The 12,891-nt window shown below is 39.1% G+C and overlaps 1 protein-coding gene across 1 annotated transcript in view; it reads left to right on the plus strand.

Annotated features, from left to right (window-relative positions):
• znf462 (zinc finger protein 462) overlaps positions 1–12,891 on the plus strand; it is a 60,809-nt gene that overhangs the window by 36,807 nt on the left and 11,111 nt on the right. Inside the window, exons 5-10 of the mRNA XM_059357611.1 lie at positions 122–546; positions 2,350–2,468; positions 5,115–5,312; positions 9,129–9,384; positions 10,066–10,205; positions 10,783–11,006. Coding sequence (XP_059213594.1) covers positions 122–546; positions 2,350–2,468; positions 5,115–5,312; positions 9,129–9,384; positions 10,066–10,205; positions 10,783–11,006 — 1,362 coding nt within the window. The remainder of the gene's footprint in view (positions 1–121; positions 547–2,349; positions 2,469–5,114; positions 5,313–9,128; positions 9,385–10,065; positions 10,206–10,782; positions 11,007–12,891) is intronic.

Here is a 12,891-nt window from a genome sequence, read left to right on the forward strand (position 1 = left end):
TTACCCTTAATCTTTCTCTTTTTATTGCAGCGCTGTGCATCCGCATAACAAAAAGGCTTTGAGTGACAAAATCAACAGGCGCAGAATGGTTACTGATCATCTTCTCCTCTTTGTTTTGCAGCAGGAAGTCAGCGAGGTCCCCCTGACGATGCCTTCAGAGAGCCTGACTAATGGCGACCTCGAGGGGGATGAAGCAGCTGAAGCCGACAGCCTCGAGAGACCCGCGGCTACGATGATGGGCCCACCCTTGGTTTCCACAGCTTCTGCTGGTGTTGCCGTTGCAGCGGAGACACAGGAAGCAGAAACGGATGCTGTTGAAGGAAGGGCAGCGGCCCTCGTGGCTGCAGCGAGGGCCGTGGTGTCAGAGGGTGAACTGAAGCAGCGATTAGTAGCAGGCGGTCACCCATGTGCCCAGTGCGACAGAGTCTTCATGTCCATGCAGGGACTGAGGTCCCACGAGAGGAGTCACTCAGCCATGGCGCTGTTCAGCAGAGAAGACAAATACAGCTGCCAGTACTGCCAGTTTGTCTCACCCTTCAGACACAAGTAAGTATAGAGGAACAGAGTTTATGATTAACACCTGCAGCACTGTTTCTACAGTGCACTCCCCTGTTCATGAGATGGTACATTTAGACCTTGTTGATCAGCAGTTAATTGCAGTTTAATAGTAAAAATGATCAGTTGAAATTATATATCAATAAATGTAATTTTTAAATGCAATTTTAATGAAATGTCACTTAGGAACGTCAGCTTTAACAAACAGTGACAAACAAAGTGAGTTTTGTGTGTCAGCTTCACAATAAAAGCCACCCTGTCAGGTGAATGCTTTTATTGTGAAGCAGTGTTAGGAGGAAATGCTTTGTTTAGATTGGCAGTAGCTTAACACAGCTGTGATATTATAGTGTACAGAAGATGTCAAAATCACAAATAAATACATTACTTGATAGATAAATGAATCTGCTATTAAATGTATTAAAATGTTATTAAAAATAAACAGAGATGACAGACCCGCATTTGTATAATAAAAAGATGTATAAAGAAAATAATACTGAAATAAATACATTTAGGGAAATTAATGCAAAGCAAATATAAGATAAAATAATAAATATGTGATCAAATAAATTAACAACATAGTAAATATATTTGCAAATAAATACAAATAAATAAATAAAAGGGGAAATTAAATAGGTATTAAAATAAATATGGGGAATATAATACAAAGGTAAATAAATGAAAGAGCAAATTAAATCAAAAAGCAATTTACGTGATATTATATCAACTAAATAATGCCTATATTTATTTTTAATATTACTTCTGGTACATTCAATGACATTCATTTGTTTATCCAGCACTTATTTATTTTTGGCAGCTTCAACCCAACATATGATACAGCTGTTGGAGGAGAGGGAACAGTAAACAGTGAAGCTTATATTAATGAGATAAAAGAAAACACATAATGCTGGATTACATGCACGCATCATTTCCTGTGAATCCTTCATGCGTGTTAATGTGAATTTAAATCCAATGCGGGACTGGCGGACTCCGCCACAAAAATAACTATATTGTAAGCTTCAGCTTTACAATGAATGGTGTGGAAAGTGTAGCCCTGGTAGCAGTATAGCTTAAGCTCTCACCCTTATATACCCTACCAGTCTTATATATCCAACCACGCAGGCTGCTCTGCAAATCAACTGGATGTTAAACTCATTTTGTTCAGAGCACCATTTTACACCTTACTCTGTTTACCCTATCACAATCCCTTTGAATCCTCAATCTTCTCTAAGATTTCCTGCCTCCTAGGAGAATAAGACAAACATTACAGCGAGACAGACATTTTGGTAGTGTGATTTGTTTTATCCATCACAGACGCAGAGCGAGAGGGGAAGAGAGAGTCCTCATCTCCTCTGAGCTCCCAGGTGTAATCCCTCTGTACTGTATGTGCCCTGACCCAGAAAGAAGCCGCATTCCCATGCCACCTAGGAGGCTGGCATTAAAAACACAGCCACCGTCCCCACAGGCGCTCACACGCTCACTCCCACCAAGGGATTGTGGGTATATGAGTTCACCCCACGGCTCCTTGTTCTGTAGTCATTGGAAATGTGTGGCTGTTGTTTGTGAAGTAAACAGAATTGAGCGCTTTAGATGCTGCTGAAAAAAACCCTGCTGGTGAAATCATCAAAGTGGATGCTGTAGAAGAGCACTCTCTCTCCTTCTTTCCTGTACTCTATTCTTGTCACTTTCTCTTTTTATCTGCTATCCTTTTGTCCTCATTCCATCTATTTTTTTTCATCTTTTATCCTCTTATCTCATATCCTCCCTTCTGTTTTGTATATTTTGTCTCATCGCCAGCCTGGACAGACATGTGCAGTCTCACCACGGGCACCACAAGCCCTTCAAGTGCAAACTCTGCCCCTTTAAATCTGCCTACGTGAGTCGCTTGAAGAGCCACCTGCACAAGGCACACACAGGTAAACACACACAGACGCACATTAAATCACATCTTACAGCTGTATCCATTACTAACAAGGTATTCCCAGGTCAGAGAAGCAGCCTACTGTTTATCATCTTCCACAGAAAGATGCTGTGCTTGATTTAGTTTATCATGCGCAGTGTAACCAGTGGATTAGCTGCAGGAGCGGCTTCACCATTCACCGAGTATATTAGATACACCTAATTAAGCACATCCAAAAGATTTCATATTTGGTTTAAGATTTCAGCACAAATCGCTCAGATGAATTTATATTGTTTACTTGGGAATATGGTGACAAAACTCTCTGCATAATAAAAAGGTGAATGCCTACAGGTGCGTTTAGTTAGGTTTGATTTTTCGCCTGAAATCGTTTTTTTTTTTCTATTGAGGGAGGCAAACAGCATTCAAGCCAATGTAAAAAAGCTTCACCTGAGAAATCAATACGTGAGCAAAAGATACAATCTGAACTAGAAAGATCTATTTTCAAAAGGATTTTGAGTGCTCTCGTCTGTCTGATTGAACAAGAAAAAGCACTAACAGTTACGAACTGCTGCAGATAATTGGCACAAACCAATTTTGAGTTGTGATTACATTTGAAAAGTTTGGTGATTTTGCAGACTTTGTGAAAACAATCAGCATTACATTTTGAATCATTGCGGCTCCGTTCTTCTCCTTTGTGTGCCTGCTTTCAATCCAACAACCTTAAAGAGACTTTGGATTGATGCATCCACATTCAGGAGCTGTCTTATTAAAACCATGATCTTGCCAGAAATAGTTCAATCAGGAAGCAGTTTCCTTATTAAAATCCACTTCTGGAAAGAACATGTTACTGTCAGATCAGATTTGGTTATAATGGCGCCACTCAGGATGCTTGCATTAGGTTGTTAAGCAAATATACTCAACAGCTACAGGAAGCAAGATGCTCTAAACTCCCCGTGGGTGCATTCAGAACTCTATCAAAGCTGCCAGAAACACACAACATGAGTTCAGTCAAATACTGTTAAGGCATAAATCAAAGAAAGTGTGTTTGGTATATATGACTGTGTCAGAGATTAGCTGTAGATGTTATATCAAATACTGTCCTTTGTGCATTGCTCACAAATCTCCACAAAACTTTATTTAAGCTAATAAGCTTCATGCTAATTGGAGCATATCTATGTTCCCACTATCCTGTGTTCCCCAGTTCAATAATCATTGAACACACATTCATCCTCCTTTTGTGTTCAGGTCAAATTTGACCCCTTAAAGTTAAAAGAAATATTATACAGTTAACCCCAATCTGAACTGAGCTCTCTTACCTTAATCTGCACTCTGACCCCTTTCCTATTCTTAATCTGTTTAAAGATGGCGACATGTTCAAACTCTCTTTGGCCCTGGACCGTTTTTCCTAATCTTATGAGTTTGTCAATGGCAGTAGTTATTATACTTAATTTTCTAACCCCTAAATGTTTAATAATTATTTTATTTATTTTTTTAAAGACCTTTTCCTTTTCTTTTTCCCTTCTCTGAAACAGTTGACTTATTCTTGTTATTTTATGTTTGAGGTTGAAATATTAAGTGAATACAGAGCTGGGGAACATCTCTTTTAAGTTCCCATTATATAACATATAGAGAGTTGTGGAACATAGGACCCTGTACATTTACTCAAGTACTGTACTTAAGTACAATTTTGAGGTATGTGTACTTTACTTGAAAATTTTCATTTTACGTACTTTTTACACCACTACATTTAGCTGACAGATTTTTAGCTTCTAACATGAAAAACATGATCAATTTAAAGTAATTAGACCTTTTTAAATCAAACCTAATAACAGTATATTAAGTAATTAAAAGACTTATATCCTTACAAAATGAAAATGCTGCTTACATAAATGCATCAATAGAAATCTAAGAATACCTTTAGAATACATATAAAGCAATCTCAGTGGGTCCATTCTGCATAACAAGTACTTTTACTTTTAAGTTTTGAATGCAGGACTTTTACTTGCAGTGGAGTAATTTCACAGTGTAGTATTAGTACTTTTAGTTAAGTAAGGGATCTGAATAGTTTTTCCACCATTGACCTTTTGTCATGTCCCTATTATAAATCTGGGGAACACAGGACCATGGGAACACGGGGATATGACCCCATGCTAAATATGGAAAAATATTTGTCAATTACACATTCCCCCCTTCTTACTTGCCTTCCTCTGGCAGAGTGAGATTAAAAAGTAACAATTTCACTTTCAACACCTTTTAAACTTAGTCAGCTAAATTAATTGTTTCATTTCGCGCTTGTGTTTCTAACATTCAGCTTTGTAGCTTCTAAACTGCCTTCAAGTAAAGTTTATATTAAGAAGTCGGAATGTGGATCCTGTTTATGTGTGATACCTCAAGACATTTCTAGTAAACATTGCAATGTTTTTTCAGTTGAAATTACACTAATTAGTCCAAGAGGAGCACTAAGTGACATATTTGTTACAGATTTGCTCAGAGGGGAATAGCTTTGTTTGTGGAGGAGGATGTGTTTATTGTCTATGTATTTATTATAAGGAATCTTCAACCACTTACAGGTCTTTTCAGATCATCATCTAACACTGCCTTTGTACAGCAAATTGAATACAACAGTCAAGTTGCTGACTTATGTTTCCTGGCGTTCCTTCAGGTGAGCAGCACACATACAAGTGCTTGTCGTGCCCCTTCTCCTCCATGACCATCAGTCAGCTGAAGGAGCACTCTCTGAGAGACCATGGCGAGGCCCTGACCCTCCCCAAACTCCGGGCTGCGACCCACGCTGCTCATGGCACCCTCAGGCCCTCACGGCTGACCAGTAACACAGAGCAGACTTCCTTGGCCCCGGATGGTATGAGATCATGCATAATGTCATTTTAATAGATGTAAGATCATATGATAGGCTTGTCAGGACAGATTTTGAAAATCTTAATTGAGGATTAAAGCAGAATCTTTTAGGGGATTTATATTTTGATTGATAAAATAATTTGGTTTATGAAATATAAAAAAAATAGTGACAAATTGTGTATTATTGGAACAAAGAATTCACAAAATTAGCACCATAAATATCAAAACAGTAGTTGATTAATTATTGATGTATCGTTTTTCTTTCACATTTTAATCTTTAAGGGCAAATTTGTTCTTAAAGTTGTACATTTTCTAGTAAACTTAAAACTTATTAATAATAAACTTTTTAATTGTTTAATATAACACATTAAATGGGGCATTATTATTATCCCCATTTTCAGGATACTACGTATATATGCTCTAATGTTCATAAAACTAAAACCCTATTTTTCTAATGCATACATTTTTCTCATTTCTGAATAAAGCTGTATTCAGTCTCTGTCTAAAACGCTCCGTCGTAGTGCCTGTCTCTTTAAGCCTCCCTCCCAAACAAGCCCAGTCTGCACTGGTTGGTTAGTATTTCTGGGTCTTCTGCACCTTCATTCTTAACATCTTTGCATCAGGATTAACTGTAATAACACTTTAGCTGCACTTTCCATCTCTATATAGTGTAGTTGTGATATCACAACAGTCCTGACGGCTTTTCATAGTATTTATATATTACCTGGGGATGGTTTATAATCAAAAAGATGATATGGGACCTTTAACTTTGCTATACATATGGAAAATCAGCAGTTAGATATAACAATATAGTGTCATAGTCTTAAGGAAATGTGCACATTGACTCAATAAATAACATGAGAATTTAGGAATTTGACTGCAGACATGACTAGCTCAGCCTCCTTTAATGTTGATTATGGCACCTGTCTTTACAGAATATTCCCTATCAAAGAGATGCTATCACTGTAGCTTGGTGCAGAAGCTATCTCCTTGATGTGATGTCATGTTTTAGGTGTTTCAGTGGCTGTGCATTGCACAGCTTGCAGACTGTTCTTGGCAGCAGCTGTCACCTTGCTGCTGGAGCTGTGGAATCTTCCCTGGAGCTGAAGCAGGGCAGCATTCCCCAATGCACCAACCAAGACTGTCAGCTGTGCCCTACCAAGACAAGTGAAGCATTGAGAAAGAGCAGAGCTGACATATTGAATGTCTCACTACCATGCCAAGCTAGCTATCTTCAGTCGAATGTCTAAAATTCTGATATTTGAAGTGGAGTAGTGGAAAGATCAACATTTGATTGGCTCTAAAACTACAAGACCCAACCGTGCTTCATACACTGATCCGCCATAACATTATAACCACCTGCCTAATATTGTGTAGCTCCCCCTTTTGCCGCTAAAACAGCTCTGACTCATCGATGCATGCACTCAACGACACCTCTAAAGGTGCGCTGTGGTATCTGGCACCAAGACGTGAGCAGCAGATCCTTTAAATCCTGTAAGCTGCGAAGTGGGGGCCTCCATGGATCGGACTCGTTTGTCCAGCACATCCCACAGATGCTCGATTGGATTGAGATCTGGGGAATCTGGAAGCCAATTCAACATATTGAACTCGTTGTTGTGTTCCTCAAACCATTCCTGAACCATTTTTGCAGAGAGGCAGGGTGCACTATGCTGCTAAAAGAGGTCACTGCCATAAGGGAATAGCGTTTCTGTTTAAGCAACAATGTTTAGGTAGGTGGTACGTGTCAAAGTAACATCTACATAAATGGCTAGACCAAAGATTTACATGCAGAATATTGCCCAAAGCATCACACTGCCTCTGCAGGCTTGCCTCTTCCCCAGGTAACCGACACGCGCACACACCCAAATAATGTGATTCATCAGTCCTGGCCACCTTCTTCCATTGCTGATATCCAGCCAACAAGACGTCTAGCCATCACAATTTGGCCCTTGTCAAAGTCGCTCAGATCTTTACACTTGTCCATTTTTCCCGCTTCCAACTCATCAACTTCAAGGACAAAATGTTCACTTGCTTCCTAATATATCCCAACCACTGATAGGGGCCAATGTAACAAGATAATCAATGTTATTCACTCCACCCATCAGTGATTATAAGGTTATGGCTAATCAGTGTTTGCTGCTTTAAGGTCATCCTAAAACATATTTAAGGCATTCTCCTCCTCCTCTGCCTTCTCCTACTGCTCACAGAAGTATTCCACCTCTCATTTATGGGATGTAATAGACAGTTTTTGCCCTTAATCCATTCAAGAAGACACATCACCACCTTATGACAAAATTCACTCTCCATCAGCTATCCCATCTCCATACATCTCCACAATGCAGAGAGGATATTAAAAGCATGAATCAACGGTGGCATTGTTTGATTTGTGTGAATTCTTCTGCCGCTCTAGCAGAAGTGAAAAATTGGATCTCAAGCATTTTATAAAGGAAAAGTTTAGAAGAAAAGTTTTTTTTTTCTCCCATGCTCCCTCATACTTTGAGTGCTGAATGAGGCATTTTTCACATGGATAGATATTCTATTAGTGTCACTGTGGTTTATTTATTGATGTGTTGGAGGCTCAAAGTAGGGCGAGAAGATGAGCTTGCTCACTGATATTATAGACTCGTGAGAAAGGGAATGAGGAGGGGAAGAGGTAGGGGACAAATGATAACAGTCATAGTTCTACATCTGTATCTAAGAGGGGGGAGGGGGAAGCTGTCTGTCTGCTGATAGCCTTTCATTAAATATTACACACATACACAGGATATTTTGAGGAAGATGACTCAATTTGGAGAAGATACATCATATACGTTAAACTACATCCTGCAGTGCAGAAATGTGCATTGAAACAACACAAGTCTTAGATGTTCATTGACTCTTGTTGATTGACATCAAGTGCCCAAATACTTTTTAAACTAGCAGAAAAGATACCATTTTATTTTCAGTCATGATGTGTTCTTGTTTGAGGGGTTAAATCGTGTTTATGTTATAAAAATAATCAGTAAAGACAATAATAAAATATACTTTTAGCCTGTAAACATATGCCATATGAAAAACATTTTTTTCCCCCCAAAAATAGATTAAATACAGAGACCATAAATTAAAGAAAAAGTACCAAGAAAACACTGGGAAAACATTCAATACCATGCAATGTCCTGCATTCAAAATCCTACTTAATTAAAAGTCATCAGAGTCACCAGACCCCACTGATAAAAATAATCATTTTACATCACTCCTGCCTTCTGCCCCAAACTTTGGGCATGCTGATCACCATCTACTGTAGATAAAAGTAAACACTGGCTGTGGATAAATACTTCATGCAACCCCACTTCTATAAATTTTGAATATCACTTTAATCTACATTTAGGTAGTTTAGTCCAGTATTTCTTAACCTTGGAGTTGGGCTCCCTCCAGGCTGACAAGATAAATCTGAGGGGTCGTGAGAGGATTAGTGGGTTACAAAAGAAGAAAGAAGTTTGGCTACATAAATCTGCATTAACTTTTTGGACTTTTCTCTAATCTTTGCTTTTTTGTGAAATATTGGAGTTGTACCTTGGTTGGCCTCAAACAGGTATTTAAATGAAACCATCTGAGCCATTAGGAGGGGAAATGTCTCTTTGGTGGAACTGCTAACAATTTATAAACATCTGAGACATGGCAGGGATCCCCAAGTAGACACTTCCTGTTTTGTAAGATGCCGCAGGCCAAAAAGGCTAGAAACCACTGGTGGAATCCAACATTGCATTGCATTTTTATTTCCACTTGAATTGAAAACTGTGTGTTACAATAATAACCAAAAACTTCTCTGCCCCTCTCTAAGATCCGTCATACCTGGAGCCTGCGGATGTTCGTCAGCAGCTTAGTCATTACCAGCTGGCCTCCCGCAGTCAAATGTCTTCCGGCTCCACACCTGGTGGCTCAACAGTGGCTGATAATCGACCAGACAGCATCCTCACTTGTGAGTTCTGTGAGTTCAGCTCTGGATACATGCAGAGCCTGCGTCGGCACTACAGGGACCGCCACGGTGGCAAAAAGCTCTTCAAGTGCAAAGACTGTTCCTTTTTCACCTGCTACAAGTAAGCAAAGACTTCATGTTATTTGCTGTTTTGATGTAAACTCAACTGTACAAGCACTACAACATTAGGAAGATCTGACCATACCTGACAGAGCAAACAACACAACTTCTGGTACAGGCTCTCGTGATCGCATGTTTAGACGATAGCAACTCTCTACTGGCAGATCTTCCTGCATGATCCAGAGCATGATGCGGGACATCTGGTATTCAACCAGCCCAAAGGAGCATGTGTCACTCTGTTACTCATCTCTCTGCACTGGCTCCCAGTTGCAGCCCGCATCAAATTCAAAACCCTGTCTCTTGCCTACAAAACAGCAACTTGCACAGCTCCTGCCTACCTGAACTCCTTTATTCAGGTCCACAAACCCTTATGCTCCCTACTCTTTTCCAGTGTCAAACTACACTCTTGCTGAATCCCTCTCAATCTTTAAGAAGAGACTAAAGACCCAGCTCTTTACTGAACACCTTCACACATAATCTACACAGAAAAAAACTAATATTTGCACTGTCCTTGTGCACTGCCTGATAGAACTTGCGGCCTTTGACTTGATCTTTACTTGTATTGTATTAACTCTCAAATGTACATTGTTTTGGATAAGAGCATCTGCTAAATGACATTGTAGAATTGTAGATAGACGAGCACTGGATAAACTCCCTCTCTCTGTCTCTGAATCTGTCTCAGGAATACCTTCACCATGCATGTGGAGGCCGGTCACAACAACAATGCACCTGACAACCTCCCTAAAGACCTGCGCTGCCCTCTCTGCCTCTACCACACCAAACACAAGAGCAATATGATCGACCACATCGTCCTGCACAGAGGTAAACTTTTTTTTAAGGAATAGTTTTGGGATATGCAGTTACTCACAGTATATTCTAATGCCGTGCATGTGACAAGGAGAGCCAAATCTGAATGGCTTCTTGAATACCATGTTTTCTGATCTAGGCAGCCGACAAAAAACTGACTGGGTTGTCTTATTTCACAGTTTGTGGGTTGGCAGGCACTCCAAATACCCAAATGTATGTGCACAAGAGTTCTTCATAAAATAACCCCTTTAAGGCCAAATCAAATGAGAGCTGGAACTGAAAGGACACAGAGGGATCGAAGTGATTGGAAAGGTGCATACATTGTTTGGGGGAGTGTTTGTTAGTTTTTATCTTCACTTATTTGGAGGAAGTGTTTGTGTTAAAACTGACAAAACCACCAAAGCAGCCACTGGGATTACTGTTGTCTTTGTGTGTATATGTGACAAATGTAATTTGATATCTCTCCTGCGCCTCCACATCTCCTCTTCCTTTACTATGATTAGCTCTTCTCTCCCTCTCCCCTGCTCCACCATTTACTTCCTTTTTCTCCAAACTAATAATCCACATCCGCTCTTTCCTCTTCCTCCACCAGAGGAGCGCGTGGCTCCGCTGGAGGTCAGCCGCTCCAAGCTGTCGCGCCACCTGCAGGGCCTCATATTCCGTTGCCACAAATGCACCTTCACATGCTCCAGCGACCAGGCCCTGCAGCTGCACCTGCAGAAGCACGCCGAGATCAAACCCTACCAGTGCCAGCTCTGCTATTACGACAGCAGTCAGCGGAGCCAGCTAGAGGAGCATCTGCGCCTTGAGCACAAGGTCAGTGAGAGTCCACATAGGATACACAGAATTCTTTATTGAACTAAATTTAAACTGATAGATGATGATTTCTTCGATATAATTACAGACTTTCTGGCTTATGTTTGACTGAGACTCTTATAAAACGTGGTTTACTCATAAGAACATGTTTTAATAGTCAATCTGCTTAATGGTTGTAACATGAGATGTTTAAAGCTACACACTTAACACAAACTGTTCAATATCTGTGCTGGTTTTATAGGAGGTAATCATGAAGCCTGTGTCAATCAACTGTATACTTTATTCCCATAGTGTCAAGATGTAATTCCAACTCCCAAATCAAAAGTATCCTCAGAAATAAGCTGCTATATTGTAAAACATTTAAATATATTCCCAAAAACCCAAAACTTTTTGAACATTTCTGAAATTTAGTAAGTGCTGGAGGCTATTTGCCAAGTGTGTTCACTGGATTTAAACCTATCAAATTACAGAATCATTTTGAGAGCATCTCAACAGAACAATGAGTAGCATATTCCTAAATGAACAGTACAGACTAATGTACAACTAAGTAATCCCTCTCAATCTTGCAGCCCCAGCCAATAACAGCTTGCAGGGTGGTTCTGGTTTAGTTGAGCTGGGTAAGAGGGGCCAACAATGAATTATGTGTTTCTAAACTAACATAAGTTAAAACATTAATAAGTTATTCCCTGCAGCAGTTTCAAACTAAAATCCACATTAGCACACCTTAAATTTTGTAAGAGGAAAACCTGATTAATAACCATCTCGCAGCCATCATTTTTGTGTGATAAGCTGCTGGGTTGTAAAACATTTTAAATATTTGAGTCCCAGATACCCAGAACTTTTTGAATATTTCTAAACTTTAGTAAGTGCTGGAGGCTCTTTGCCAAACTTGTTCACCGGCTTAAAACTTATCAAATTACAAAAAAAGGAGCTGAAAGTACAGTCATGGAAAAAAATTATTAGACCATTGTTTTCTTCAATTTCTTGTTCATTTTAATGCCTGGTACTACTAAAGGTACATTTGGACAAATATAATGATAACAACAAAAATAGCTCATAAGAATTTAATTTAAGAGCTGATATCTAGCCATTTTCCATGATTTTCTTGATAATGATTTTGGTGATTATCAAGAAAACCATGGAAAATGGCTAGATATCAGCTCTTAAATTAAATTCTTATGAGCTATTTTTATTTTTTATTTTAATTTTAGATTTGTCCAAACAAATGTACTTTTAGTGGTACCAGACACTAAAATGAACAAGGAATTGAAGAAAACAATAGTGGTCTAATCATTTTTTCCATGATTGTATTTTAGAGTATGTTAAAGGCACAATGAGTAGAATATACCTAAAAGAACAATGTATAGACACATTTAGTAAGGGGCCAGCCATGAATGCTATGTTTCAACACCACTAATGTAATCTTAAACATAAATAAGTTACTCCCTGCAGCAGTTTCAAACCAAAAATCCACATCAGCCCACCTTATATTTTGGCAGTGAAAACCTGGTTAATAACCATCTCGCAGCTATCACTTAATGTGTGTGTGGTGTAATTTTTTGAACACATGTAATAAAACTTTATTAGATGCGAAATTATTAGAAAATTTCAATTACAGTTGGCCGTAAAGTCAATCAGGAGTATGAAAGTATGAAAACTGGCCCACAAAACCCCTCTGTTCTCACCTTCTTATTTTTCATTTAAACTTTTACAGCCCCTTAAAGTGTATATTACCATATGGAGGTTATTTATTAAAACAATAACGCAGCAAAGCTACACAAGCTTATGAAGGTAAAATTTAACTCTGTGCTGCACCTTGTTAAGGCGATAAAAATATCAAGGACTTCAGAATGATACAGGAGAATAAGGTGACCGGGTGTTGCAT

This window comes from Centropristis striata, chromosome 19 (assembly GCF_030273125.1).
Source record: "Centropristis striata isolate RG_2023a ecotype Rhode Island chromosome 19, C.striata_1.0, whole genome shotgun sequence".
NCBI classification, from domain to species: domain Eukaryota; kingdom Metazoa; phylum Chordata; class Actinopteri; order Perciformes; family Serranidae; genus Centropristis; species Centropristis striata.